General features: G+C 42.6%; 1 protein-coding gene across 1 annotated transcript; it reads right to left on the reverse strand.

Moving 5' to 3' along the window:
* Positions 1-3: 3 nt before the first annotated feature.
* Positions 4-27604, reverse strand: LOC146964731 (protein mono-ADP-ribosyltransferase PARP4-like). The gene is made up of 36 exons (XM_085764179.1): positions 27525-27604; positions 26936-27063; positions 25762-25999; positions 24693-24822; positions 24120-24198; positions 23361-23474; positions 22879-23031; positions 22368-22505; positions 22117-22281; positions 21220-21371; positions 20140-20271; positions 19109-19207; positions 18749-18932; positions 18264-18405; positions 17677-17819; positions 17441-17572; positions 16317-16403; positions 16057-16221; positions 15349-15395; positions 15101-15182; positions 14649-14786; positions 14378-14567; positions 13988-14058; positions 12828-13015; positions 11811-11910; positions 11391-11561; positions 11101-11181; positions 9993-10073; positions 9795-9890; positions 9457-9636; positions 9316-9369; positions 6807-7879; positions 6592-6676; positions 5432-5534; positions 4905-5037; positions 4-1023 (listed from the first exon to the last, which is right to left on the reverse strand). The coding sequence occupies exons 2-36, from the start codon at positions 27059-27061 to the stop codon at positions 834-836; spliced, it is 5442 nt and encodes a 1813-aa protein (XP_085620305.1). The 5' UTR covers positions 27062-27063; positions 27525-27604; the 3' UTR covers positions 4-833.
* Positions 27605-27941: the final 337 nt, after the last annotated feature.

Consider the following 27941-nt stretch of genomic DNA (forward strand, 5'->3'; position numbering starts at 1 on the left):
GGGTGCTTTACAAACATTTAAAGATTTTAATTGTGTTCACGATCTGAAATGCGCACCACACACACACGCGCAGTCTGGACTATCACTATAGTGAGGAACAGGCGTGACATTCAATGAAGGCACATTTTACACTGCTTGATGTCCGAAGCACTGATTCTTACAGTCAATCATAAAAACACTGTGTCGCACTCTGCTGATCATTAACAAACAAACAACACTTTTCAGGCATTTCTCTTACTTTTTTTCTTCCCAGATAAGCCAATTCCTTTCTTGGTCCCCACAAGATCATCCACTGTACAGGCATCAGGATATTATGTTACTGTGATTATGTGTATTTACTTCTAACATGCAGTAAAAGGGAGAAACACAGCAGTGTCAGTGAGGCAAGTGAAGCTCATCTGTACAGCACTTTTAAAGCAAAAACTGTACCAGTACATACATTCAAAGGTTTCTCATAGAAACCAGGCGTCACATTAAAAACAAAGTTCTTAGAGATTTTGACAAGCTGCTGTTTTGAATTATGAAATATTCAGTTTTGTATACTGTGGTCACTGTTGTATTTTAAAACATTTTCTCTTGAACAATTTGCTCAATGAGTGGAAAACAGACTTTTGGCAGCTGATATGATATACATCTGATTGTTTAAGATAAGATAAGGTAAGATCAGATATGACATGATACAATAATTCTTGTAAACACACTGACAGAGGAAGTTCGAAGCGCTCCGGATAAGGCACAGAGAAGACACATGCATATCTACGTATAAATGAGTCGAAAAGAATCTCATCTCCTGCTGTGGACAGCTCAGTCCCCTACTGGGATTAATAAAGTATCTATCTATCTATCTGCAGGTCCAGACCCCTGAGAGGAGAGAAGGGGGGCAGGCTTTCGTAGCCCAGCAGCTGCCGGGTGGCCGACTCCCAGCTGAAACCGAACTCCAGCCGGGTGCAGACACACGGGTACTCCCTGTCAGCCCAGCGCACCCACTGCACCGCCTTCTGCACCTGCTCCCACCGCTCAGGCCTGAGACAAAAACCAAAAGACGCAGCCGCTTAGAGCCAGGTGACATGTTGGTAAGATACTTTAAAATATGTTTATATAATATATACTTATAAGGAGGGCTGCAGCTAACAGTTATTTTCATTATCGATTAATCTGTCTATTATTTCAACGATTAACGATTAATTCAAAAATGTGAAAATTGTCAATCAGTCTTTCTCAAACCACAAGATGACGTCCTCAAATGTCTTGTTTTGTCCACAAACCAAAGACATACTCAGTTTATTGTCATAAAGGACCAAGGTACGTTTTATCAGTCTGTTTTCTGGGAATAATTGACATAAGGAGAAACCAGATACAAGCCGTTTTTTCGTTTTTTCGTTTTGGAAAAAAAAACGGAAATCAAAATTTCAGTTCGTTTTCTCGTTTTTGGTTCTTATTTAACAAAACGAATTTACCACTCAATATTTTGTTTCCGTGGGTGGGCGGGTCCTAGTGTGCTTCCTTGCCCTGTGCCCTTCAAAATAAAAGTTCCTCAATTTGATAATGTCGACAAAAATATTACTGTAGGCTACAGACACTAGCAGACATAGAGGACCCCATCACCCACAGTCAAGACTGACACGGCTTCAAATAACAATAATAGTAGGCTATTCATAATGAAAATGAGAACTTATGAAGTTATGATGACTTCAGTGTAGCCTAGTTGATGTTTAGCCACAAGGTGGCGCAGTTATTACATGAAGAGTAGATCTGAGGGCTTTACTACGACGGAGGCTCACAACATATCGTGTGTATTATTGAAAGCGAGGGGTGTGCCTATAGGCTATAGGCTAGTGAGTACAGAGTGTTTACTCTGTACAGTGACAAAGACTGTAGGCTACAGTAACTTCGTTCAATATACAGTAGATACTACTTCAAAGTGGCCATTTCACTCGCGGGGAGCGAGATTCACGCAACGCGTGAAATGTGAGTGACAAAGTGATTACAAACGAGAGTATTATGACTGATAGCTCCCCTGGTAGAACAGCTCCCTCAGTAAGCTGATTCATCCACTAGTGTGGGTTCGAGTCTCAGTTAAGGTTGTACCATTAATTAATGTGTTTTCTTTTCATCATTATGATCACATAAGGCTTAAGTTTGAGCAAATAAATGAGCAAATGAGCATTAATTCTCCGCCGGGCCGAGGCACCAACTTCCCTGCTTGTGTACGTATTTGTCTGCAACGGCTTATGACACGCGCCTTCCCTGCAGACTGACAGCCCAGGACAGGTGCTGAAGTGTGGGAGAGGAGGGAGAGACTGGGCTCCGCGGGGCTCTTGCAACTTGCGGCGGATCAGGAAGGGTGGAGGACCGACATGACAGGGGGTCTTGGTCTCCTGGTACCTGTGCTGGCCAGGAAAATGCACAGTGTACACGTGTACATATTTAAGTACACGTTCACATCCCTATAAACATGTACACAAGCAGGGAAGTTGGTGCCTCGGCCCGGCGGAGAATTAATGCTCATTTGCTCATTTATTTGCTCAAACTTAAGCCTTATGTGATCATAATGATGATGAGAAAAGAAAACACATTAATTAATGGTACAACCTAAACTGAGACTCGAACCCACACTAGCGAATGATTCAGCTTACTGAGGGAGCTGTTCTACCAGGGGAGCTATCAGTCATAATGCTCTCTTGTGTGATCACTTTGTCACTCACATTTCACGCGTTGCGTGAATCTCGCTCCCTGCGAGTGAAATGGCCACTTTGAAGTAGTATCTACTGTATATTGAACGAAGTTACTGTAGCCTACAGTCTTTGTCACTGTACAGAGTAAACACTCTGTACTCACTAGCCTATAGGCACACCCCTCGCTTTCAATAATACACACGATATGTTGTGAGCCTCCGTCGTAGTAAAGCCCTCAGATCTACTCTTCGTGTAATAACTGCGCCACCTTGTGGCTAAACATCTACACTGAAGTCATCATAACTTCATAAGTTCTCATTTTCATTATGAATAGCCTACTATTATTGTTATTTGAAGCCGTGTCAGTCTTGACTGTGGGTGATGGGGTCCTTTATGTCTGCTAGTGTCTGTAGCCTACAGTAATATTTTTGTCGACATTATCAAATTGAGGAACTTTTATTTTGAAGGGCACAGGGCAAGGAAGCACACTAGGACCCGCCCACCCACGGAAACAAAATATTGAGTGGTAAATTCGTTTTGTTAAAGGGGACCTATTATGCTCCTTTTTGCACCAACTAAAATAGTTCCTGGGTGTCTTAAAGACATGTCTGTGACGTGCTTCGGTCAAAATACCCCAAAGATCAAACATCACAGCATTCTCAAAAACAGGGCTCTGCAAAACGGTCTGTTTCAGTGGCCCCTCCCTTTAAATGCAAATGAACCACTCCCTCAGCATTGCGTTACCATGACGATGTCTACTACTAGTACACTGATTTGGCCAAAATGTAGTATGCAAACAAAAGCTAAATCTGCAGTAGGCAAATTGCCAGATCTCCAGTATGCATCTGACCAGTCTACATTGTGTAATGAAATGTGCCCATGACCTAGTCTCACCCTAACCAAAGATGGTATAGAGTAGTCTTTGCCATGTAGGCTACTGTAACCATGTCACATGTAATATAAAAATGCAAAAATAAATATATAAAATAAATTAAAAATATATGCAGAATGGTCAGTTCATTGTAAAACAGTTATTTATTGATGTAAATGTGGTGATTTGTGCACATAGACTACAGCAGCACTGCTCCTCTCCTCCTCCTTCTCACAGCTTCACTTTTAATTCAAACTAATTCAACTGCCACAAGATTTCATCAATGAGACCAACATTCTGCTAAATAGACTAACCACACGGCGGTAAACGTCTAAAAAACCTGCGGGTATGTTTATTAGCGATGGTTTTCTCTACCGCGATGAGCACGGACGCCTGCCCGGCCAAGGAGGCCTGCAGACGGGCTCTGCCTGTGTGAGGAGCCGCTGCAGCTCCGGAGCTCCGGTGCTCCGGCGGTCCAGCGTTACGTCGGTCCGGCGAACAACGTCGCCCCGGCGGTACGTCGCTCCTCACACAGGTACAGCTTCACTTACATGAAACGTCGGCGTAAACTTCTAAATAAAACTTAGTAAAGTGACGCTACAGCGCTACAACATGCAGGGAAGAAGCAGGAAGTAGTCCGCTCCGCTCTCCGCTGTGACCATAGGCTGTGACACCAGGCACAACAGAGCAGCATGGGAGGAGGCGGGGCCGGCTGGAGCAGAGACCTCGGCATGACCATGTAGGGGAGTCCGGCACGCATCGACGTAGACGCGAGCTCATGTCAAAAAAAACTCAGCGCAACCGAGTGTAACAGGTGTGCAGAGAAATCCCAATTATCTAGCAGGGTTTACCTCCAAATGCATTAACCTCAGGATATGACACTTCCACGGCCTCTAGAACCATTATCCAACATTTTAAACATATATAAAAGTCTGAAAAGCTGGAAAAGCATAATAGGTCCCCTTTAAATAAGAACCAAAAACGAGAAAACGAACTGAAATTTTGATTTCCGTTTTTTTTTCCAAAACGAAAAAACGAAAAAACGGCTTGTATCTGGTTTCTCCTTATGTCAATTATTCCCAGAAAACAGACTGATAAAACGTACCTTGGTCATAAAGGAACAAAGAAATCAGAAATATTCACATTTAAGAAGCTGAAATGACAGAATTTGGACTTTTTTCTTCAAAAACTACTCAAACCGATTATTCAAATTTTCAAAATAGTTGGCGATTAATTTAATATTCGATTATTGTTCGATTCATCGATTAATTGTTGTGGCTCTAATTATAAGTATAATGTAAATAAAGGTGAATATTTTAGCATTGCTGTGTCTGTGTGTGTGGTTTCTGTTTTTAGACCTGGGCTGAGAGGAATCGTCCAGACAGAAGAGGGTGCGGAGCAGTTTCCCCTCCTCCAGCTCCTCCAACCTCATCAGCTGCAGAACCAGGAGAGTCGCCACCAGCCTCAGGATGTTTGCACGGGCATTCACACCTAAACACACACACACACACACAGGTTACAGGAGGGAGACGTTTTCATTATTTCACACTTTTTACACAGAAGTTCCCCCCATAAGGACCGGACGCACTGAGATATTACTCACTGGGAATCGAACCCGCTAATAAACCATGACATCATTCACCAATGTCTTAAAGCTCCAAAAACATGAACAGTTTTTCTAAAAGTATAAGAAATGTATCAGTTCACATCAGAATTCAACTCCTCCATGTTATAATGAAAGAGACAGAGCAACCTGATGTTATTTAAACACATGTTCGGGAAACTTATTTGAGAACCTTCAATACTTTTAATTACTTTTAAGTGATTGGTGTGAATGATCTGAGGCAGATATCTGTTATCTGAAACCGGTTCTGACCGTTCTCACCTAGAGAGTTGATGCCCTTGTTGTCCAGATAACAGTTGGCAAAGACGTGGGTGTAGAAATGAATGGCTTCACCCAGTTCAGTGGTGAACTCCCAGTAGCCGTCCTGCAACAGACAAATAACACACTGTGTCATTTCACATACAACGTGGTGAGAAAATGTCACTGAAACAAAAATGGATTAAAGCAGGAACGGATCTAATCTACTGCAGAACCCAAAGAATACGTTCACATGATATATGGGTCAGTGACAAATAAGGGCTGGCAAAATGAGCCAATCAGAAATATCTTAAAATAGTGTTTTAAGGTAACTGATCTGCTAAAATGTCGTTTTCTGTTCATGTTGTTTTTATGTCATTTGAACCAATTTTTAACAAAAGACTGAATGACCTGAAAATGTCAAATGGTGTAACCACAAAAGAATGATAAGTATTAAATATTTTATCCTCCTACAGTGGATCTAAATGAACTTATAAAATGCATACTTTCTTCTGAAAATATTAAAGGCACAACAAGGAGTTTTGGAAAGCAAAGTGTTTTCTGGGGAATTTCTGGGCCATATTTTGTAACAATAACAATATAATGTAACAAATGATGTAAAATTTGTCAAGAAACATAGTGTTGCATTGCAAATGTGAACTACATTTATCCCACATTTGAGTCCAGATTCTTTTCCTGTCTATGAGAAATAAAAAAAAATGTTGTTTACACCACTTGACATTGGGTTGCATTACATCATTGACCCCAATGAGTCACTTTGTGCCAAATCCACAGACCAAGTGTCAACCAGCTGATCTCATTTTTTCCAGAAATCTAAATTCAAAATGACTGACTTTATCCACTATTCTGTTAGTCTGACTTCAGACTGTGTTGATGTGAAAGGCACAAGGTGTGATTAAAAAAAATAAATTAAGTAAATAATTCTGTTTAAACTGATGCAAAGTAAATGCAGGAAAAAATACATCACTAAAGCCACTGTAGTTCACTGAGTCTGTTGACAGATGGTGTTAGTGTTAAGTAGTGTAGTGGACTAGTGAACTATACGTATCAACAAATACACCGATCATCAGATCTGATCAATCTTAGTCAAGGTTTCATGTGTTCCATGTGTGTGTGAGCGAGGCATCAGAAGACGAGCCGGTAAAAACGATTCAATATCTCACTTGATGCTGCATCTGGAAGATCTTTGTCCATTTGAGCTTCAGTGCTTCTCTGCCGACGGTCGCAACTGCTGGCTTCATCCTGAGACTGAGACACACACACACGCAAACACACACAGTGAATAGTGCAGTGTGACATCATGCAGAAATCTGACCACACACTAATGCTGAGTCTTCCTTCATATAATAGTATAAACAATAACAGCTTCTAGACTTACGCAGAGAACAATCCAGGCTCTTCAGATTCTTTGTCTGCATATCCACTCCTACTCCTGTCTGTCACCGAACAATCACGTTTCTGCACAGAATAGTTATTAACTCTTCTTTTCCGGGGCTTTCCTTGAGGCACAGCGAATTCCTGCACTGACAGTTCAAGGGCAGCAGATTTACTCATTAATTCTTGAAGAACATCATCAGCATTATCAGCATCATCAGATGCAAAATAGGCTGAAGCTTTTTCCCGTCTTTCTCCGTATAGTGATCCGGCCGGAGCTCCGTCGAACATCAATTGCACTGAATCTGAGAAACTCTTTTCCAGGTCCTCCATTCTCGCTGGCACAGATGATGCTACTCTTCTGTCACTTGTGTCAGCATCACAAACAATGCTGGATCGAGGACTACTACTAGAAGCTAAATTCAGAATAGAATCTATGTTTCGAGATGCACGTAACTTGCATCTCGAAAGTCGTCTATTAGCAGCACCAGACGAAGGAAATCCCTCCAGGGTTGGAGGAGGTGCTGCAGGAGAGCTGCCCATGGGTGTAGGTACAAGTGGTAGAGATGAGTGACGAAAGTCCATGAGTGGAAGTGGTGCAGGAGAAAAATGCATGGTCGGAGCTGGAGCAAGTACAGGACACAAGCCCATTTGTGGAAGGTGGGCTTGGTTGGACTGTTGAGGAAAAAATGATTTGGGGCTCTCAGCTGCCATGACATTGGCTTCAGGATCACCGGCTGGGGAGGTCACTATAAACTTGGTTTTCATGTAGGGACTGATGGCGCCAGAGTAACCAAACCCCATGGGTGGAGGTGGAGGAGCACGTCCCCCCAAAACTCGTCTGTACTTGAGGGTGCTGCGGCGAGGACGTGGCATGCCATCAAGGTTAAATGAGTCAGCTTCGGTTCCAGCAACTATGATATCTCTGCCGGGTGGAGGTGGAGGTGGAGGTTGAGGGAAGGCAGAGCCGAAAAGTGCGGCGTGTGAAGAAACTGGAGGAGGAGGAGGAGGAGGAGGAGGAGGAGCAGCAGCAGCAGTTGACAAAGGAAAGCCTCCACGAAAGTCTCCAAAATCACACTGACAACAGAGAAAAATGCAGAGTTAGAAAAGTGACTTTTCTGTTTCTCTGTAAATACGTCACACACTTCCCCTTCAGCTTGGGGATGTCTGTGAAACCGTACTCAGGTTGTTCCGAGTCCTGAAACAAGGTGAAAGGGTTCGGTTCGGGTGTCAGACACTCGGCTAGTTAGCAGGCACAGTTAGTCACATCAGAACAAAACAATGGGATTATGTTCCCCTTGTTTCCCGTTTTTCCCAAAAAGGGTCCTATATTCCCCGGTCACAATACATACTGGGGAACATAGGACCCTTTTTTTGCGGGAAGCAATTCACCAAAATAAATAAAATGTATCAACCACAGACACATCATACCCAAACTTTTAGAACTTGAAAATATAATAAAAATAAGGCAGAAATGAAAAAATAAGCATCTCATTTAATCTCAGAATGTATTCAGAGAAATAACAACTTAAAACTTTGTAATACAGATAAGAAAAGAATGAATGAATGAATGAAACGTGCCAGAAAAAAAGGAAAAAATTCTGTGCACTCATGTGTCTGCACCGAGATGGGCTGAAAGCTCACCAGCTGACTGGTCTAACGTTGGCACAGCTGACACAGTGGTCAGCAGCGAGATGCGCACACGTCTCCAAAACTTATCAGGCAGGTTTCCAGGATGTCAAGTAGCCTACTCATTTCAATGTAACAATTGCCACTGAGAACCGGAGTCAAAAAGGAAAAAAAAAAAGAGGATGATATCATCTCTGAGCTCTGCCCGGCTCATTCTGATAATAATCATTCCACTTCGGCATTCGGGTCCATTTTTAGCGCAACTAGCTAACCTGAGTCCAGGTTGAGGAGAGGAAGCATGTGGAAGCTGAACTTCATCCAGCTGCTCATTTTGTTCTGACAAGTCAGAAACACGCAGAAACAAACCGTAGCATTAGCGGTAGCAACAAGCCACGTCACACAGCGTTCAGAGATGACATCATCCAGGTCAGAGGTCAGCAGGTCAACCTACAGACCCCGGATGTTGATAACAGCTAACCTCGGACTCAGAGGAGAATAGCATTAGCTTATCATAACAAAATATTGGTGAAATGAAGGAGTTCCGCAGCAGATAATGTGTTATTTAGAGGCTGCGTTCCGCTGCCCTGTAGACTCACATTATACGGATATACGCGGCTCTCAGCTGGATCTAATTTCGTCGACTTGTAATGACACCAAAGTTATCTGGGTGAGTAAATGAAATTTGATACTAGAAATAAGGTCCAGATTGTAAAAAACAGCAATTACCCTTTAAAGTCCGGCCTTGGAATTAAAGCCATTTTTGTGGAGGAGGAGGAATTCAGTGAATATTATCAATATCTTGTCTGGGAATGACAATCACAGGGAAGCTCAGAAGTTCAGCAGCAAGTCAGAGCAGTTAGTAGTCACTGCATGAAGGGACTTACCGAAAGGTCTAGAGACCCATCATACAGATCGTCATCACAGCAATCGAAATCCATCTACAACAGAGAAAAATGCAGAGTTAGAAAATCCCAACAAATGACTTTGCTGTTTCTCTGTGAATACACCACACACTGTGCCTGTACCATCTTAACATGTTCGTATATGCTGTCTGATGTGTCGTCGTATTCTTCCTCCGATTCTTCCTCCAATTCTTCCTCCGATTCTTCCTCCAAGGTCCAGCCCACGTAGGGGAGGAAGTCGACGTCTTCCTCTGCGATCAGCTTGGGGATGTCAGTGAAACCGTCTTCCGGTTGCTCCGAGTCCTGAAACAAGGTGGAAGGGTTCGGTTTGGTTGGAAAGCTGCACAACGTGATGTGATGAAACTTGAGAGTGACAGGGGTGAAGGTGGCCGTGACAGACAGCTGCCAGAGGTGAATACAAGGAGTCGAATGTGGAAAAAAAGGCAAACGACTTCACAAACCCGTTCCTCGATGGCGACGAAGCTGGTGAACTGAGACAGGATGGAGAACTCTTTGCTCAGGTCGATGATGAAGGACTTCAGCTCCGCCTTCATCCCCTGGAAAAACAAGAAGCACGTCAGCAGGTGGAGCTCAGAATGGACGGCTACACCAAGGTGGGCTGTTTTAAACCTCAGTCACACACACACACACACACACACCTCGTGTTCGGCCTCATCGGTATCCAGGTTCCCGTCCTCATAATCCCTGATCAGGGCCCGAGCTGCGAGCTTGTGAAGAAACTGAAAACACACATAATAATCATCACTTCATCATCATCTTTATGGTCACGACAAAACCATCAACAAGTTGTGATGCGACAAAGTTTCACCTCTTTACAGCAAATCTTGTTTTTTCGGGGGTTTGATTGATGGGAAGAAACTGTTGTTCAGTGTTACATGCAATTTAGAAACGCTTTCTCTGATTACTCTATTAATCTGATTACTTTTTTAAGTAATGGAGGAATGAAACACATTATCATTTCTAAAATAGTAACTACATCACTTCCCCCTTTCCCCATGCGTTAAAAAGACAGAAGTCGATGCGAACGCCTACATTCTTGCAAGTAATATTCAGGCAATGCAGCACCTTCCTGCCGCGTTGTGTACGTGTGTTTACTGTAAATTATCCAACATAACATTTTATTTATCTGTTTCAAGGAAACAGAAACGTAGTTTGGACCCGTCTTCTGTTAATTTCCAATCCAACTGCACGCGACCGCGAGATCAGGGTGTTTACAACGCTATGTGCTGGTGCTCATGGGAAATGGGGTCTTCCTTCAGGTAAAACAGTACCACTTTGGTCCATAGGCGCCGCCAAACTCAACCAAAAATGTAACACAAGGTAAATACTGTATCCTGCATAGTTTCTTTTTTCTGTGCTCCTCTGATCAGAGTGGCGTCCCTAGCAACAGTCTGTTATACTTGACGACGTTCATTAAACAGAAATAACAGACTGTAGAACGCAGCGATGGACCAATCAGAGAGCTGTGTAATAAATAACGTTATCCACCGCTCCATTGATTGATTTTTCGCAGGCTTTGTTGTAAAGAAATGCACATGGCTGGGAGGAGGGTTAGCAAAACAGCGGAAACGCGACCAGACTTGCATAGTTCCCCTTTAATGTTCAGAACTGCTGACATTTTGGTATTTTATTTTATGTAAAACACATTTTTACAACTGCTATATAACCGGCGTAGCTGCTGTGTGGGCGGGTGGATCTGATGGACCAGCTGTCGTAGTGTAGAGGGTGATCGTTGTGTGGACTCACTGTGCCTCTGGTCTTCTGCAGCTCACTGGTCGACACCATGGTTTTAAGTTCCTGCCCGTTCAGGTTTCCCAGGAGGGTGGCCTGTGTGAAACAATCATCACGCATGAAGGAAACACACAAAGATCTGCTGGTTTTTAAACATGATGACTTTTCTGCATGTCATACTTTTCACAATTGGCTATAGAAAAGGAACTACAGACGTCACACTGAGGTCTGGGAAACTATCACAGGAAGTTTTAACTTGTTTCTAATATTAGATGTAGAGACAGTCCCGTGTATACAGCGTGTACCTGGGTGCAGTGCGGCACGAAGCCGTAAACCAGAGTGTGACAGTCGTTGAACAGAGCGTGGAGCTGCTTGGGGGCCTGAACCGGAGTGGGTGCTGCTGGGTTGAACTGCTGCCACTTCACCGACACTGAACTGCAGCCAGGAGATGCAATACGCTTCACCTGACATGCCACCTGTGGCCATAACACATCAATCAACAGTGGTTATTTCATTACGTGTGAGGATAATGGTCACACCTCATGGCTCATTGCATTAGAAATTCCTCCAGGTTAGAAAGAAACCTCTGGGGAAATTTAGTCAAGTTTTGAGTGGATAATCACACGAGTGAGGACACAGTTTTATTCCTGCTGCTTCACACAGTAATTAAAAGCAAAAACATAAAATCAGATCACACTGTTTGATCATCTGTCATCCCATCTCACCTTCTCTGCCCAGTTGTGTTTGGTTTTTGTGTCGAAGAACTCGTAGGCTCCGCCTCCGGCCTGGGCCAGAGCTCTGAGCATGTGCCGATTGGCTGTCGGGCTGAGGGATAGAAACACAAACGTCAAGACACAACTAGGGATGTATTAAACGCCACAATTAAATAACCGCAAAGATTCCTAAATACCTAGCCTCGTAAACCAGCCTCTCGCGGAAATGCATTTCATTTCATTTCTCGGGAGAGTCTGGCCTCATCCCCCCTCTAAGCGTTTGGGGTGGGCGGGAGCTGGGCGGGAGTAGTAGCAAAGACGGTTTAATATCTTTGGTAGTAGCGTTGACAGACAACCCCATTCAGCCAATCAGCAAGTTGGTGTAGTGACGGGGCTTTGCACCAGTCGGTCCCTGATTGGCCAACGTGCTGTGTCAATCACAGCGGGCGACGCTGATTGGCTCGGCCTTCTGAGGGTTTCAGTCCAAACGCTTAGAATGGGGATGAGACCAGACTCTCCCTCGGAATGAAATGAAATGCACTTCCGCGAGAGGCTGGTTTACGAGGCTACAAAATACCGGCACTTCCTAAAAAAATTATGTCGGAATATCAGCAGATGTGCGCCAAAATAAAAGTAAATGCTCAGATACTGGTACGTACGTAACATTGAATTGGTGTTAGCGTGTCATTTCTATTTTAAAAAAACAAAACAAAAAACGACTAAAATAAATGTAAACATTTGGTATAGATGAGAATTTATGACCTGAATATTTCAAACACTTCCACTGGGGCATTAATAAATAGTCATATATTTGAAATATGTTGTGTAAACAAATAGTGATGTAATTACATTCTGATTATATTTGATTTTACACATTCATATTGTTGTGAAATTAATTAATGCATAATAATCATGTGATCACCGTGATTATTTAACGTATAATCGTGACATCCCTAGACACAACTTTCTAAAGCCTGTATCTTTATATCATATAATCCCCCTCCCCATGATCCCTGACACCACCCAGACCTGAAGCCACAGGTGAAGAGGCGGCTGTGCTGAGCGTTGTCTCTGAGCAGCCGCAGGGTGAGCTCAGCGTTCAGGATGTGGCCGTCCGACAGCAGCAGCAGGTTCCTGGTGCCGCGGGACGGAGGCAGGAGGCTGAGGGCCCGCAGGGGCCGCCACAGCTCAGTGCTGCCTCCTACTGGAGAGGGACGCTGAGAGGAGCAGAGGACAGTCTGAGAAACTGCATTTCACACTGCCACTATTGCCTACTTACATGTACATTAATAGGAGTTGTGTCTTTGTGTTTGAAGGGATAGTTCAACATTTTGGCAAACTAGTCCATTGCCACAATCCCTATAGTCATAGCAGTAGGTTTGTTACCTTTAATTGTCGGTGCAAGCTGTTTTCAGAACGGCGGAGCAGAGCCGGGAGCTGCTCAGAGCTACGATATAGAGGCTGATGGGATTTCTTGGTTTCCTTCATCAAACTCATCAAATACACAATCCAACAACTCCAAAACGCTCTGGTGGACAAGTTGTGACCTGCACATTCACCACGCTATGAGATAATAACAGAACGTTACCAGACAGAGTTGTTTTAGAGGTAAATTCATGCAAAACCGCTGATGCGTGTACCTGTCAGGGACAGTTTTTCATCAAGCAGTCTCTGCATTTGTCTCAAAAACAACTCTGTCTCGTAACATTATTATCTCATAGCGTGGTGAATGTGCAGGTCACAACTTGTCCACCAGAGCGTTTTGGAGTTGTTGGATTGTGTATTTCATGAGTTTGATGAGGAAAACCAAGAAATCCCATGAGCCTCCGTAGCGTAGCTCTGAGCAGCTCACGGCTCTGCTCCGCTGATCTAAAAATAGCTTGCACCGACAATTAAAGGTAATGAACCTACTGCTATGACTAAAGGGATTATGGCAATGGGCCAATTTGCCAAAATGAGTCAAACAATATGAACCAAATGTAGTCATAAAAGTGAAGTAAAGTGAATCCCAGTGAATGTTTGAAGAAATTTCCTTGAAGAGTTCCATCAGCCATCGGGTTTAAATGAATGTGACGGACGTAAAGACAAAATGAAAACATAATCCTCTCACGTAAGCGCTCAGTGTTCCTCAGAACAGTGCGCTCCAGCACCAACCACACGATGAAATAATCTGCCGGCCATTAACTCACCTTGATGAATTTCTCTGCAGCCTGACGAGCCTCAGTGAGCGGCTGTGCTGTCAGAAAGGCTTCTGTGTGATCTGAGCAGGGAAACACAGAGGGAAATGATGGAAAACATGTCGACTTCACACAGCGAACAGTTTTTGTTGCTCCCGCTTAAGAAGAGAGTGTTCAGTTCCTTTATTCACTCACTGTGTCGGGCACTTGTTCTCTGTAAAAGTAATTTAATTTCTCATATCTGTTCATCTTTTTAATTTCATGCAGTCAAATTAATACCATTGACTGTCACCTCCAACGATAGCTTCCACTTTAATAGAGAGAGCTGTAGTCCTATCTTGTCTTTTGTCTCTTTTAAGTTTTATCACAATGTGCATAGGAATTTAGAAGGACAAAACCGACCTGTGCCAAATGAAACGACGTTGACTCTGAGGCTGCGGCCGAGGGCTCTGAGGGCCTGGAGGGCGACTCTCTGGGCCATGTGCAGAGACTCTCCCCTCATGGACTCAGACGTGTCCAGCAAGAGGACGACTTCATCGTCCGCTGAGCCGGAGTTGACGTCAAAGTCTGGGTAGAAAACCAACATGCAGGCCTAGAGGAGAGAGGAGTGGATTACAATCTAAGAAGAACAAGATGTGACTGTGTGTGATAGAGAGAGAGGAGGAGGACTGACCTGGCTGTCAATGTCAGGGTGTTTCTCCACCCACATCCTGGGCAGGTGGACGTCAGACAGAGTGATTGACAGCTGGAAACCTTCTGCACCCATGACCTCTCCCTGCACTACGCTCACTACTGCCTTGCAGTCTGTTTTCTATGGGATCACAAACACAGAGAGAGAGAGAGAGAGACTGAGAAAAGAAAAAACAACCTGAGATCAAACACATTATTGAAGAAGGTTGTACAAAGTGTCTTTATATGAAAACTACAGAATTTCCATGGAGCCTGTTCTCTTGATTTATTTTGAATGTTAATATTTTCATTTCATTTTTGTTTTATTTCCAAATTGTGAAACAAGAAACAAACCACAGTGAAACTAATATTAAATCTTGTTGACTTTCAAGTGAGAGACGGAGGAAATATCTGACATCCATGTAAGAAAGTGTATCATCATCATCATCACGTTACCTTCATCTTGACTTTGTGAGTGATGCACTGCAGTTTGGTGATTTCATTGGGCATCTCGATCGACAGGTCCAGCGTGAACTCTCTGAGGGAAAGAAACAACTCATCAGACGCAGCCTCCAAGTGCAGATCACAGAAAATAAATCGCAAAGAAAACCATCGTCCGACAAGTTTGACCTAATCAGTAACAAATAATCATGAGTCGTTACAAAAGATGGGGTCAGAAGTTACGAAAACATGCTGTAGCGCACCTCGTACTCGCCGACTCATCAGTCACACACACTTTCTCCACGGTGACCTTAAAAGCAACAGAAACACACAGATAAAAAAAAACTGACAATCATTGAACTAGCAGTGTGGAGCCGCTCATGTACTATGACATAAAAGCTAACGTCCACATACTTCCTTTATACTGCCACATTAAATCAGTGAAGCAGGAATCACATCAACCCAAAAATCAGTATATAACTGCTCAAAAACAAAATAGACTGTTGATGCCAAGGAAAGGACAGACCCTTTATAGACTGATATATCATGTTTTCATTTAAGCTTTAAATGCAAATATCAACATTTTAAAATAAATAAATGAACGGTATTTACATAAATGAAAAATAGCAGCTTATTGCCTAAAAAAATTACATTCTTATTATGTGTGACACTGTGTAAAAAATAATGAGTACAACAATCTGACACTTGGAGACAGGCGCTGTGTCTTAATTTGAATATTTCCATGAGCACACTGTCATGTAGTATACTACTTACTTCTGTTGTGCACAAATTTCGATGGTTAGTGTTGTCTCAAATTGAATACTGTTGTTGTGCACTTACCAGAACATTTTGATGTGATTTCATTTGTCAATTGAGACGCACTCACACTCAAAATACTTGGTTTGAGTGTGGAAGTATTCAAATTGAGCCACAGCAAGGATTCTGTCTGAGTGGGTCCAGGTTCTCCTCACCTGTGTGGTCTGGTTGAGCGCTGCACTCTCCTGCCACGGGGCCACGCTGCCAGGCAGGGAGAAGAGAATCCCTCCGTCCCTGACCACCAGCTCAGACACGTAGGTCACTTTGATGAGGACGGTGGCGCCGGGTGGCAGGTTGCCCACGCTGATGGTGAACACGTCCTGCAAGTCAGCATGAAAGAAAAAAATAATTACAGTGTAAAAATATAAATGAAAAATGCATTAAATAAATTAAATTATGTGTTCAGGTGACTTACAGGAGCATCCTGGTCCATGAGGTACGCTCCATGACCTTGCTCTATAGCTCGCTTGTACTCCTTACGAGCCGTCTCCTTCTCCTTCACCTGAGAACCACATAGACACACACATAGAAACAGCGACATAGACATAGAAACACAGACACAGACACACAGACACACCGACACACCGACACAGACACAGGGTTAAACTGGTTTTCATGATTCCCTTTCATGCTGCTTACATCCTTTGCGATGCAACAGTGCATGGATTTAATGCATGGTATAATATAGGCCTACAGAATATGAGTGTGATGACACTGTTCAATGTTGCAATGAAGATATGACTTGTTTTTAGTTTAGTTTATTTCGGTCTTTGGTTTGACACAGCACCTCATTGTGTAATAGAAATTACAACTCCACATAAATACAGCAGCTACACAAGGCCCAGGAGAAGATGACAAAACAAAAATAAGCAAATCAAAATAAACAAATTGTGATTGCAAGAAAAACAAATAAGCAGATATTTAAGTGAGCATATTAACCATGCAGTTCCTGAGTTCTGCTTTAATAGGTACCCTGCAACACTGAATAGAACAATAGAAAAAAAATGGAGCATACTTTTACTGAAGAAATTGAGCATGAATAATCAATCAATTAAAACAGAAAGTAAATTTAACCCTCTCTTTCCTTCTCTCCTTAATCATTGCATTTTAGGCGACCTTTTGCAATGTATTCATGGTGGCACATGTTCATATCACGATGATGATGAAAATACGATTAATCCGTCAGTCATAGATAGTATAATACAATGACGGATTGAAAAAGTACTAATATTCTATAAACGAGTTGTCTGTTTGTTTATATTTTTGGTGAAGTGTACTGAATTATCTATTTTAAGTTCCTGTTTGTTTTGTGTCTCTGAGGAACTGTGACTTCTCTTTTCTCTGATTTATCATATTTATGACTCTGATAATTGATGATTTAGTTAGAGATCAGTGTTAGTGTTATCTATGGTACAGCCAGTGAGATAAAACAGATGCACTGAACTTTTTCACTTTCCTTTTTATCAGCAAATGAATAATGATGAAGACATTAGGCAATAAAGAAATAGCTCAACTGGAGATTTAAAAAAGGTGAGTTACCTTTCCCACCACATGTTTCCCATTGATGAAAGCCTCAAATCCACACACGGCTGCAGAGTCATCCAGAGGGAAGACATACTTTGCCTCGATGGGCACAGAGCTCCTGTTGGTGTATTTCTGGAAAATGATGACCTGCAGGCGAAAGAGAAGACAAACTCTGGTAAGGTTTTATATCCATCCCTCAGTTCACAGGGCTGTCATCAAAATGAATCTAGAAAAAAAAAAGAAAACCCAACCTGTGAGAGCAGATCCATCAGTTTACACTTCACATGGACGGCCTGCAGGGGGAGCTGCTGGCCTGAGCTGTCCAACAGTCCCGCCGTCACGTCCTCCAGAGGGTTTTTAACCTTTTCATCCCCCTCATCCAAATCCAGGCTGGCTGCTGGGTCACGACAACACAGGACATGAGAAAAAATATCAGACTGAAGTTACATGAACATAATGGCAGTAAATTTAAATACATGCAAAACCAAGTATTTAATGAAATAAAACCAGGATCTGGTTTACTGAAGTGGTTTTCACTACCAAAACAAAACATCAGCACTGCAAGACTCAAAACAAGAAGAATTTTGTCTCTATTGCTTCCTCAACACTCTCACAGTTACTAGTTCTGCTCAGTGGATTTAGTATTACAGTATTTACAGTTAAGCCGAGTACAATGGAGAACTGTATATTCAGTTATTTGGTTAAAAAAAAAGAAAAAAAGATTAAAGGTAAGGAACTGAAGTTAAAGATTTTATCTCAATCATAAAAACTAAAAAAAAAAAAAAAACTGTGACATCTTCATGTTTCAGAAAAGCCTCAGGAGCAGTTGGGCACTCACCCAGATCAGAGGGAGGTGGACACGGCTCGGCGGAGGTGTTGATGGTCGGACTGAAATCCCTCAGCTTGTCTCCCTCCATGCTGAACCGAACCACGTACTTCAGTTTGACTTGGTCAGGACTGTACACCACATACTCATCATCCTGGAGCACAGGCAGAGTCACACATGTCACACACACAAGTCCACACAGTAACAGACAGTATAGATGTGGTCAGGCTGAAGGAGGTTAAGTCAAATGTGATGTTCACGGTGCGACCACAATCTGACGATGACCCTTTGTTGCCAGAGGAAATTTACAAACAAGACAATTTTCACAAATATTAGCTTTAATGAACTGGAACTCAGCAAATTAAAAAAGCTTGTCACAGCTAATCTGTGTCCGATATTAGGGATGAAATCAGATTTGGGACAGCTCATTTAGAGGTCTACCCATTAATCTATTTATCACACACACACACACACACACACACACACACAAACTCTACCTCAAACTCAGAGTGAGTGTTAGGGCAGCAGCGGACTCCGTGCACACTGTGGTGTCCCTCAGGGGCTTCGGTGAGCGTGAAGTCTCTTTTGTGGACGTCCTTGCAGCTTCCCAACGCCACGTCGCACACCAACAGCAGCCGAGAGCCGTCGGTCACGCTGCACCTGGAGTATTTCAGACTGGTGCTGTGGAGGGGGAGGGCATGGAGGATGTGAGAGGGGCTTTTTGTAAAAGACGTTCCATGTTTATTTAGCATGTTTTGCTCTTACTTTGATCAAGTGGATAAATTAAGAACAAGTTTTTGTTAGGTTCTTATGTCGGTGTAGCATGGTTGTCTGTTGTCTGCTAAAACAGCACTAACCTAAACGCATCGGTGAAGTAGATTCCACTGCCCAGATTACCGATGTCTGTTCTCTCAATCCCATGATGCTCCACTCCAACACGAGGCAACAGCAGACCACTGACGTGAGAGTAAAAATCAGGGTTAGAAAATAAATGTTCAAGAAACATAAGTTTTTAAGGTCCTCTGTGTGGCTTTGATACTTTCACAGTATTACTATAGAACCTAGAGCTGCTTTATAATCACACTACATATGGACATCTACCTTTATACAAAAAGGAACCTTTAAAATGTAAACCTGCACGGTTATTATATCACTGTGTAATTTCCAAGTGAATGGGGAGGGGACATAACCATTGTTTAAATTATGTTTTGAAAAGAAGTACTACATGAAGCAGGAGGCGAGCTCTAACAATGCCACCACATCCAGTCTCTTCACACAGCCTCGTCTCCAAACAGCACTGGAGAGTCTCTGCTTGAACTTTATTTATCCACAAACTCTGTATGAACAATGTTGGGGGAAAACTTCACTTCATCAAACGTCTGTTCAACTTTTTCCTTCAAAAAATAAACCAGAATAATATGTGATGTTCCTCTGGTGGTGCATTCCCACACTGCAGGTAGCATGGCTTTTGAAATTCAAAAGGCAAAGTTTAGAAAAAGAAAAAAAGAACTTTTTCATCTCTGGACATTTTAATTCCACTGGTTTCTGTGCAGCAACACCTGGGATCATCTGGGAACAACACATTTCACCCTGACAGAGAAGCTGGATCTCAGGACGCTCAATTAGATAAAATGAGAGGTTGTTCTTCAGCGTGTGAGAAGGCAGAAGGGAAACAGGTCCATTTTTACAACAGAATGAGATGAATGACAACAGACACAAAGGTGCAGGATTGTGTTTTCATTGCAGCAGTTCAAGTATGTCTGACATTGTGTTAGGGTCACTACTGAGTCTTCACATTTCATCATGATTTTGTTTCAGGTTTCAGTCCACACAGTGTCCACACTGTGTGTGTGTGTGTGTGTGTGTGTGTATATGTGTGTGATCTCACCGAGACAGGATTCCTACGAAGTTGCTGGGGCTGGAGGAATGGAGGAGTGGCTTAATGTTCCCAATCTCACTCTTGAATGTCTGAAGCTCCACACCTCTGCTCAGATGCAGAACCTGTTGGATCTGCACCTTGCTGCAAATACACAGTTCATTCATCATAGTGTGTATGGACACAAAACACGTTGACTGAGACTGAAATGCATTTCCTGGGTTTGTTCTGTCTGTTCTAACTTGAGGTTTAAGAGTGCAGGTTTGGTTGAAATGGAAGAGAAAGGAGAAGCAGAGAAAGCATCACCGGTCAAAGAACTGCAGGGTGGACGTACAGAAATATATAAAACCACAAGCAGAGCTGCTCTAAAGCAGGAGAGTGAGTCTAAATGATGGGTGAACTCTAGTAAATTTGTGACACTGAACGGCCTTAAAGGGATACTTCACCCAAAATCAATAATTCACCAATTTTCTTCTGGTTCGGCTGGCAACAGATTTTCATATAATGGCGGCGGATTATGCTCACTTTTGAATCATCCAAAACACACACTATGAAACATCCAGAAAAACCAAAAATTAATTTGATCTCTGTTTTTAGCCTTGTTGTAGCAGTAGCTCCCAGTGGCTGTGTGAGATTTGCTGTGAGATGTTCTTCCATGTTTACATCATACATCCAATGGTTTACAACGAAGAAATGAACGAGCAAACTTTTTCATGTGGCGGCTTCAGGACACTTTGGTCAGTACAGACGAGGTATCTGGATGTTTCATAGTGTGTGTTTTGGACCATTCAAAAGTGAGCTTTATCCGCCTCCATTATATGAAAATCCGTTGCCAGCCGGACCCCCCCTGGAATTCCTAAAGCATTTTGATGACTCTGAAAGTTCTCCAAACCCTTCCTTGGCATGACGACGAGTAGAAAATTGGTGAATTATCGATTTTGGGTGAAGTATCCCTTTAAATAGGGACACAAATACCAGGCGGTGTTCAGTTACATCTGAGACAGGTTGTGTGGATCCAAATGGGTTCATCTTCCCCATGAGAAACTGGGAAATTACATCAGACATACGAGCACATGAGAGGCGGCGCGCTACCTGTCCTGCAGCAGAGCAGTCACAGCCTGGAACTCGGGGCTGCTGGGGGGGACGGTCTCAATGCTGCACCGGAGAGCGCGGTATTTCCCCAGACTGGAAGGGGCGGGGCTCCTCAGAGTCGTCTCGCTCAAGTTCAAGACATCTCTGATTAACTTTGACAAACAGAAATCAATAGAAATGTTAATTCTGTAGATCTGTGATCAAACAGTCAAGAGTTTGATGTTGTGCTACACACTAAACTTATTTAAAACAAATAAGTAATTATTATTTATAATTAGCTTATGAGAAATTATTATGATGGAAGTTTTAATTATTCAAGTTTTTCTTCATCCTGCTCCTTTCCATTTATGATGTTATGTATTATGTAATGTATGTAAACCATGAATGGAATAGTTATGAAATGAAATGAAAAGCAATGACAATAAACGCACTCTATGGATGGGAACATCATTCGGTCTTCTAATAGGTGTTTAATATGTTTATGTTTATGTCCAACATGTAAGTGAGTGTCATTTGATGTCAATTACAGCATTAGTTTGATGCTATTTCAAACTCAGACTATTTGTTGATGTAACAAAATCAGAGTTGAATCTTATCTAACAGCTAAACGTATCGGTGTTGATCACACAGTGACATATGTGAAATGATGCATGTAAAACTGTGACTGTGGAGAGTAACACCTTTTTGTTCATGGGCAGTTCACCCAGCTGTCTCACTGTCCTCCACAGTTCAGTTTTATTTCTTGACAGCATGAGAAGCTTCTTGTGTTTGTGGGAGAATAAGCTCTGATGATCTGATTTTCTTCACCCAGTCACTTCAGTGGATCAGCGTTGTGCGGATTCTAACATGTGCCATGAGTTGTAGGTGTGTGTGAGCTGTACGTCTGTTCAGCGTTACCTGGCAGAGGTCCAGTTTCTCAGAGAGGAGCTTGGCAGAGGCGTTATACTGAGGCGCCCGGTGCGGCAGTAGAGTGTAAAATTCCCCCAAGACGGAGAGCGCTTTGATGTAATCGTCCTCTCTGACCTTCTGAGCCTGAAGCAACAAGCCCTCTGCCCTGGTCACCTACACGGAGTACAAGGGCAACTCCAGTGAGATTCATGATGAGCAGGTTTGAGACGTTACCGATCAACCCGTGGAGGAAGCCTTACATCATTGAGGCTGAGCTTGTCGATTGAGACGGAGAGGATGAGGCGAAGGCTGCCCAGGGCCTCGGTCCACAGCATCTCCACGAACACGCCCACCTCCTGTGATAAGCTCGCTGTGTTCAGCCTCTCTTCCAGCAGCAGCTGTCGGGCCAAACCAAGCACATGTAAATCACCTCATCGGCTCATTGGCCTCGGCTACGGCAGCCGCACGTCCAGCAGCAGCGACGCCTCAGGCTTCAGATATCAGGATCTCACAAAGTCTGGCTTAAAACCTTTCACGGATATAATTGTGATAATTGTGGTGTTGCAGAAAGACTTTTGTCAGAACATAACACATGGGCAGAACTTATAGAAAAAGTAGAGTCTTTGTATTACGATGGTTTGACAGATTTGTATTTAGCTTTAAACAAACATCAACATACTAATACCCAAAATACTAGAGAACTGCAGCAGAATGTGTGAGTGGTTATAGAGACTGTGATGTGCAGTGTGTGTGTGTGTGTGTGTGTGGTACCTGCTGCAGAGCCGTGGAGCCCAGGTCTCGGGCCTGTGGAGGGATGCTGCTCCTCGGGCTCAGACCTGCAGCCTGGACTTGGTCCCTCAGAGCCTGGTACACCTCCAGAGCTTCCTCTGACGTGGACGGAAACACCAGCATGTCCTTCACCGTCTGAGGAGTGTAGGCTTGTATGGTCATTATGTTTATTTTTATAGTATACCTTTCACTAGACACTTTACAGTACACTTGATTTATACTATTTCAATTAACTACAACATGCCTTAAATGTTATTGAAAATCAGACATGAATGAAAAACAGATATAGTAATTCAACATGCCAAGGAAAACTGTTACAGCTGATTCCAGATACATACAATCAGCACAAAGATAAAGTAGCATGTAAAACTACCAACAGTAATATGACAGATATGTAAACTCTGAAACAATATTTGCAACGGACACTGAAATTAGTCTTTGTTTCTAATCACAAGATTTCTAACCTCGGCTCCGACATCGTTCTTCCAGTACCTGACCACGCGGTACTGTCGTCCTCCCTCTGCTTTGACACTCTGCAGCTCCAGCACACACCATGTCTGGCTCTTTATCTTGAGACGCTGTATATTATTAATAGGACGATTGTTAGTATGGTAATAATATGTGTAATAATTAAAGGAATAGTTCACCAAAAAATTTAATTCAGACGCGTGCATCGTGCCCGACACAAACAGGTCCATAAAACTACACAAAAACCTTGAAATATTCCTCCACACTGCTTGTCCACTGCAATCCAAGTGTCCTGAAGGGATATAGTCCAGAGTTTACCCGAAACAACGTCATTGAGGCAAGTCTGGTCACATCCGCACGCATTATGTGAACGCAAGAGTGCACCCCAGGGACATTCAATACAAGACTGTTTAGGCTGTAAAAATGTCCTAAATGACGTTGTTTCGAGTAAACTCTGGACTATATCCCTTCAGGACACTTGGATAGCAGTGGACAATCAGTGTGGAGGAATATGAAATGGTTTTTGTGTAGTTTTATGGACCTGTTTGAGTCGGACGGTATTATTCTCATATAAAGTTTTCGTTGGACTACGAACCCCCCTCCCGGGTCTCCAGATGCACTTTGAGGAGTATTCATCAACATGAGGGTGAGCCAATAATGACTGAATTTCATTTTTTGGTGAACTATTCCTTTAATAAAAGGAATTCCATTGCCAAAATGAGAACAGTAACAAGCTAAAAAAGCTGCACCTTTACCTTTTCAAAGAGTGAATACTTGGCCACTTGAAAATTGTCCGGATACGATGGAACATCAGAATCAGTCTCCGTGTAAACTCTGTGTGATTCAAAATATACAACAACAAAACAGCAAAGATGAGTCGTATTTCATCTGTGTTTTTTGGAAATGTGACAAAGTGTGAGCAGTCGACCAGAGATGGAGGCGTGGAGGTGTAGGGGTGGTCCTATAGCAGAGGACTTCAACAGGGGGGTCTATAAGGTACTGCAGCAGGGTTGCAAAGTTTTGGGTTGGACAATATTTCAAAGACAAAAAAGGAGGAGGGAGTAGTAAAAGAGAGACAACTAAACAAAAACAGAAACTGTGTGAGCTCCATGATTCTCCTCAAATGAGACGTTTTTATGAAATAAGAGCTGAAATAAAGCAAAAGGTTTCCAGTGAGTGAGTGTAACTGTGAAAACGACAAGAAAAACAGCATAAAATATCAAAGAAATGTTTAAGAACAATAACAACAAAGACAGGACTGAACCTTTAAATGTCAGTGCCGGTGTTGTGCATGTCTGGGCTAACATGAGGGCGACTGCTTTTCACACCTGAACTTCTCCAGGACGTTTCCGCTGCTCTCCTGCGGCTCTGCCTTCTGAGATAAACTGACAGAGGCCGCGGGTTCGGCCTGGACTGTGGGAGGCTCAGCAACAGCCGCGCTCCTCGGTGCTTCAGGCGCTACAGTGAACAGGAGAGAACAGACACCTTAAAGGTTCTGCAAGGGGCTGGTGTGCATTCAAACCGGAGCAGCGTGTAAACAATGTGACAAATGGATCGCTGCACACTCAAAAAAGAAAAAGCTTCATTGTGCAACACCGCTGCAGGTTTGAATGAGTGTCTTTAGTGCTCATACTGCACACACCTGTAGAACAAACACAATCTCGCCGAGCTACAGACTCTGTTCTGTTAAACATGATATACAGCGTCTTTAAGAACCTATATATCAGAGCTGAGGAGGACAAGAGGGTAAAACTCCTGATGATTGATCAGTAAACTGTGTAATCATGAGTCACTGTGCTGGAGCTGGGTGGAGGCCTCGCTCTGTTAGGATTGTGTCTAACTGGCTGACACAGTGAATGATTGACTCTTTACATTCCTCCACCTGCACCAACCCTACAGTGAAAAGACTGCACATTTTAAAACAACACAAAATTAATTCTGTTTTCAAAGTTTGATCCATGAAAACAACAGGCATTTAGAGATATAGATGTTAGGAGTCATTGGACTAACTGCTGCAGCTACAGTGCATTATCATCCAACAAGGATCTTATTCAAAATGTAAACATTTATCACTGATGTTTCTACACAACATTTTCTTTCACCTGCCTCTAGCTCCAGGAGCTAATTAACGTCTGATTTGCACTAAATAACATCGCAGCACTTCCACTGTTTTGTTTTGGAACCGGTAAGATCCTGCTAGTTTTGCTAATTAGTAAATTCCTCTAATTACTCCAAACCAACAATGAATGTGAAATTCATTATTGCAGAGCAAACATTTTATCAACTGAATAGTGTTGATCAATTAATATAACTTTGACAAAGACTAAGACAAAGACCCCTTGACCTGGTGAGTTTTTTTTTATGATCTTTAACAGTTACTGCCTGTTAATACAATACCTTGATATGAAGTTGGGTCTGGCCTGGTTGTGGGAGGAGGAAGAGGAGGAGTGGGTGAAAAAATAAAATCAGAGGAAGGTGGAGTCTCCAGCTTGTATTCATCCACAGGCAGAAGAACTCCTCTGTCCAGACAGCTGTACACATAATCCACCCCGACCACAGGAGTCTCGTACTTCTGGATGCCGCGTAGCCTGTTTGAGCTCAGGCTGGACACATCGCTGGTCACTATCAGAGAGCACTATGGGAAATGAGAAGTTAGGAATCAGTTGAAGTGGAATTCAGGAGGCCAAAGTCTAATTGTTATCTCCTCTATGTGACCCAGATCTGACAGTACAATCTGATATCTTCAAATCAGTTTCATGTGTGGTATACAGGTCAAATTTTTCGTATTGATTGTGACTTTTTTTATTATTATTTTGAATCACAAACAAACATGGCAGACAGCAGTAATGCAGGTAAACAGTGAAGTTTTAGGACCTAGACCTTCTCCTACTCATCATCTGTGCCACATTCGACGCTCCAGACTAACTTTTTTTTTAACTAGGAGCACAGTGGCCCCTAACTTAAAATTTTAGGAGTGAAACCAGAAATTATGATAATAATATAATAATATTATAAATCAACTAGCAAAGCAAATATTAACATTTCCGTTTCATTCATGATCCTCACACACATGGGCTGCCACCTGCAATAGTGACAGATACCATATTCTTTGAGTTGCCCCTAACACATTTTGCCAGTGTTAAAAAACAAAACAACAAAAACAACAGCAAATTTACTGGTTGCACATGCGCAAGTAGATGGAAGCTTTCTCAAATTTTAGGAGCAAAATCCCCCCATTTAAGGGCAGTCTGTAGCCCTGACTTTCTGCTTTCTCTGTGCATGCAGGTCACATCAGGGTCCTGGTCAGTTCACATTGGAGTCTAATATGAATACTATGAACTTTAAAAAGATAATTTGAACATCTTAATGAATCTAATGAGATCTGGAAAGAAATCTGAATTAAGTGGAAGAGTTGCAGTGTGTGTGACCATAGCAGAGGAACACCAGGAGATGGCAGCCATGTTGATTGTACAGTAACACTAGATGACACAGCTGCAAATTTATTGGAGAGAGAGAATTACCTGGAAGTGAGAGACGCCTCCTACTTCGGGGAAGAATCACACCCACTCACCTGTTTATTGACCAAAAAGGAAATGTTTCCTCCATTCTCTGTGACTGCGGACTTCAGCCTCCTCCTCTCCTTGAAGGGCAAAGTTCTCAGCTCCAACAGCACAGAGCAGTTCTCAAACACAGCCATGTCTGTCTGTGGACGGCAGGAAACACAACAGCAAACAGGTTATCAGCTACTGCAGCGCACAAACACAAACACACACTTATGGTCAAGAAGCGAATGCGGAAGCAAATCCTCAAAACATTAAAATAAGTGACTGTGATCTGGATTTGAAAAAAAGTTTTACCTGACACGTTCAAGTTGCACCCGGAAACAACATTTGCATAATATAAATAATTATAAAAATGAGTTGAATAAATTGAGATAGAATAAATAATTAAATAAATAAATGAAAGGAATACAACTACCCGAATAAAACAGCAGAGCTAACGAAGTGAAGTCGACATATAAAACGTGCGGTAAAGTGCGTAACTTAGCTCCGTCGAAACTTGTTGTTAAGCAACAGTTTAGCCAGAGACGTTCTATTGTAACGTCTCTGAAACGACGCCTCTAACGTCCGGTTAAAACGACAAACTGAAGTTTACTTTACCGTAAAAACCCACACGGTACACCTGCAGCTGTTGTCAGAAAGCACAGGCCGACGTTAGGTCCTTATCATGTCATTAGACAGGCGTAATAATAACCATCAATGAAAATACTGGAGATTTAATTGGTCAACACGTATCAGCTGCTTCCGTGGCAGAAACAGAAAGTTTTAGTTTCCGGTGGATTTCAAAATAAAGGTTCGGTGACGTTGAGGTGAAACCTATGGGTGAAACGAGGAAATCACATATTTCACTCACAACTGTGTTTCAAAAAATGATCTGCTCTTTGTTTACCTAAGTTGAAAGTGAAACCATGTCGATACAGGGTGCTTTCACCATGTAAAGTGCCATTTAATTTTATTGTGAGAAAGTCATGAAATAAACCATGGGGATCATCAAAGCAAGCTTTCTTTAGGTAGACC

Source organism: Trachurus japonicus, chromosome 21 (genome assembly GCF_045865225.1).
Source record: "Trachurus japonicus isolate A0001 chromosome 21, Traja_1.0".
NCBI lineage: Eukaryota > Metazoa > Chordata > Actinopteri > Carangiformes > Carangidae > Trachurus > Trachurus japonicus.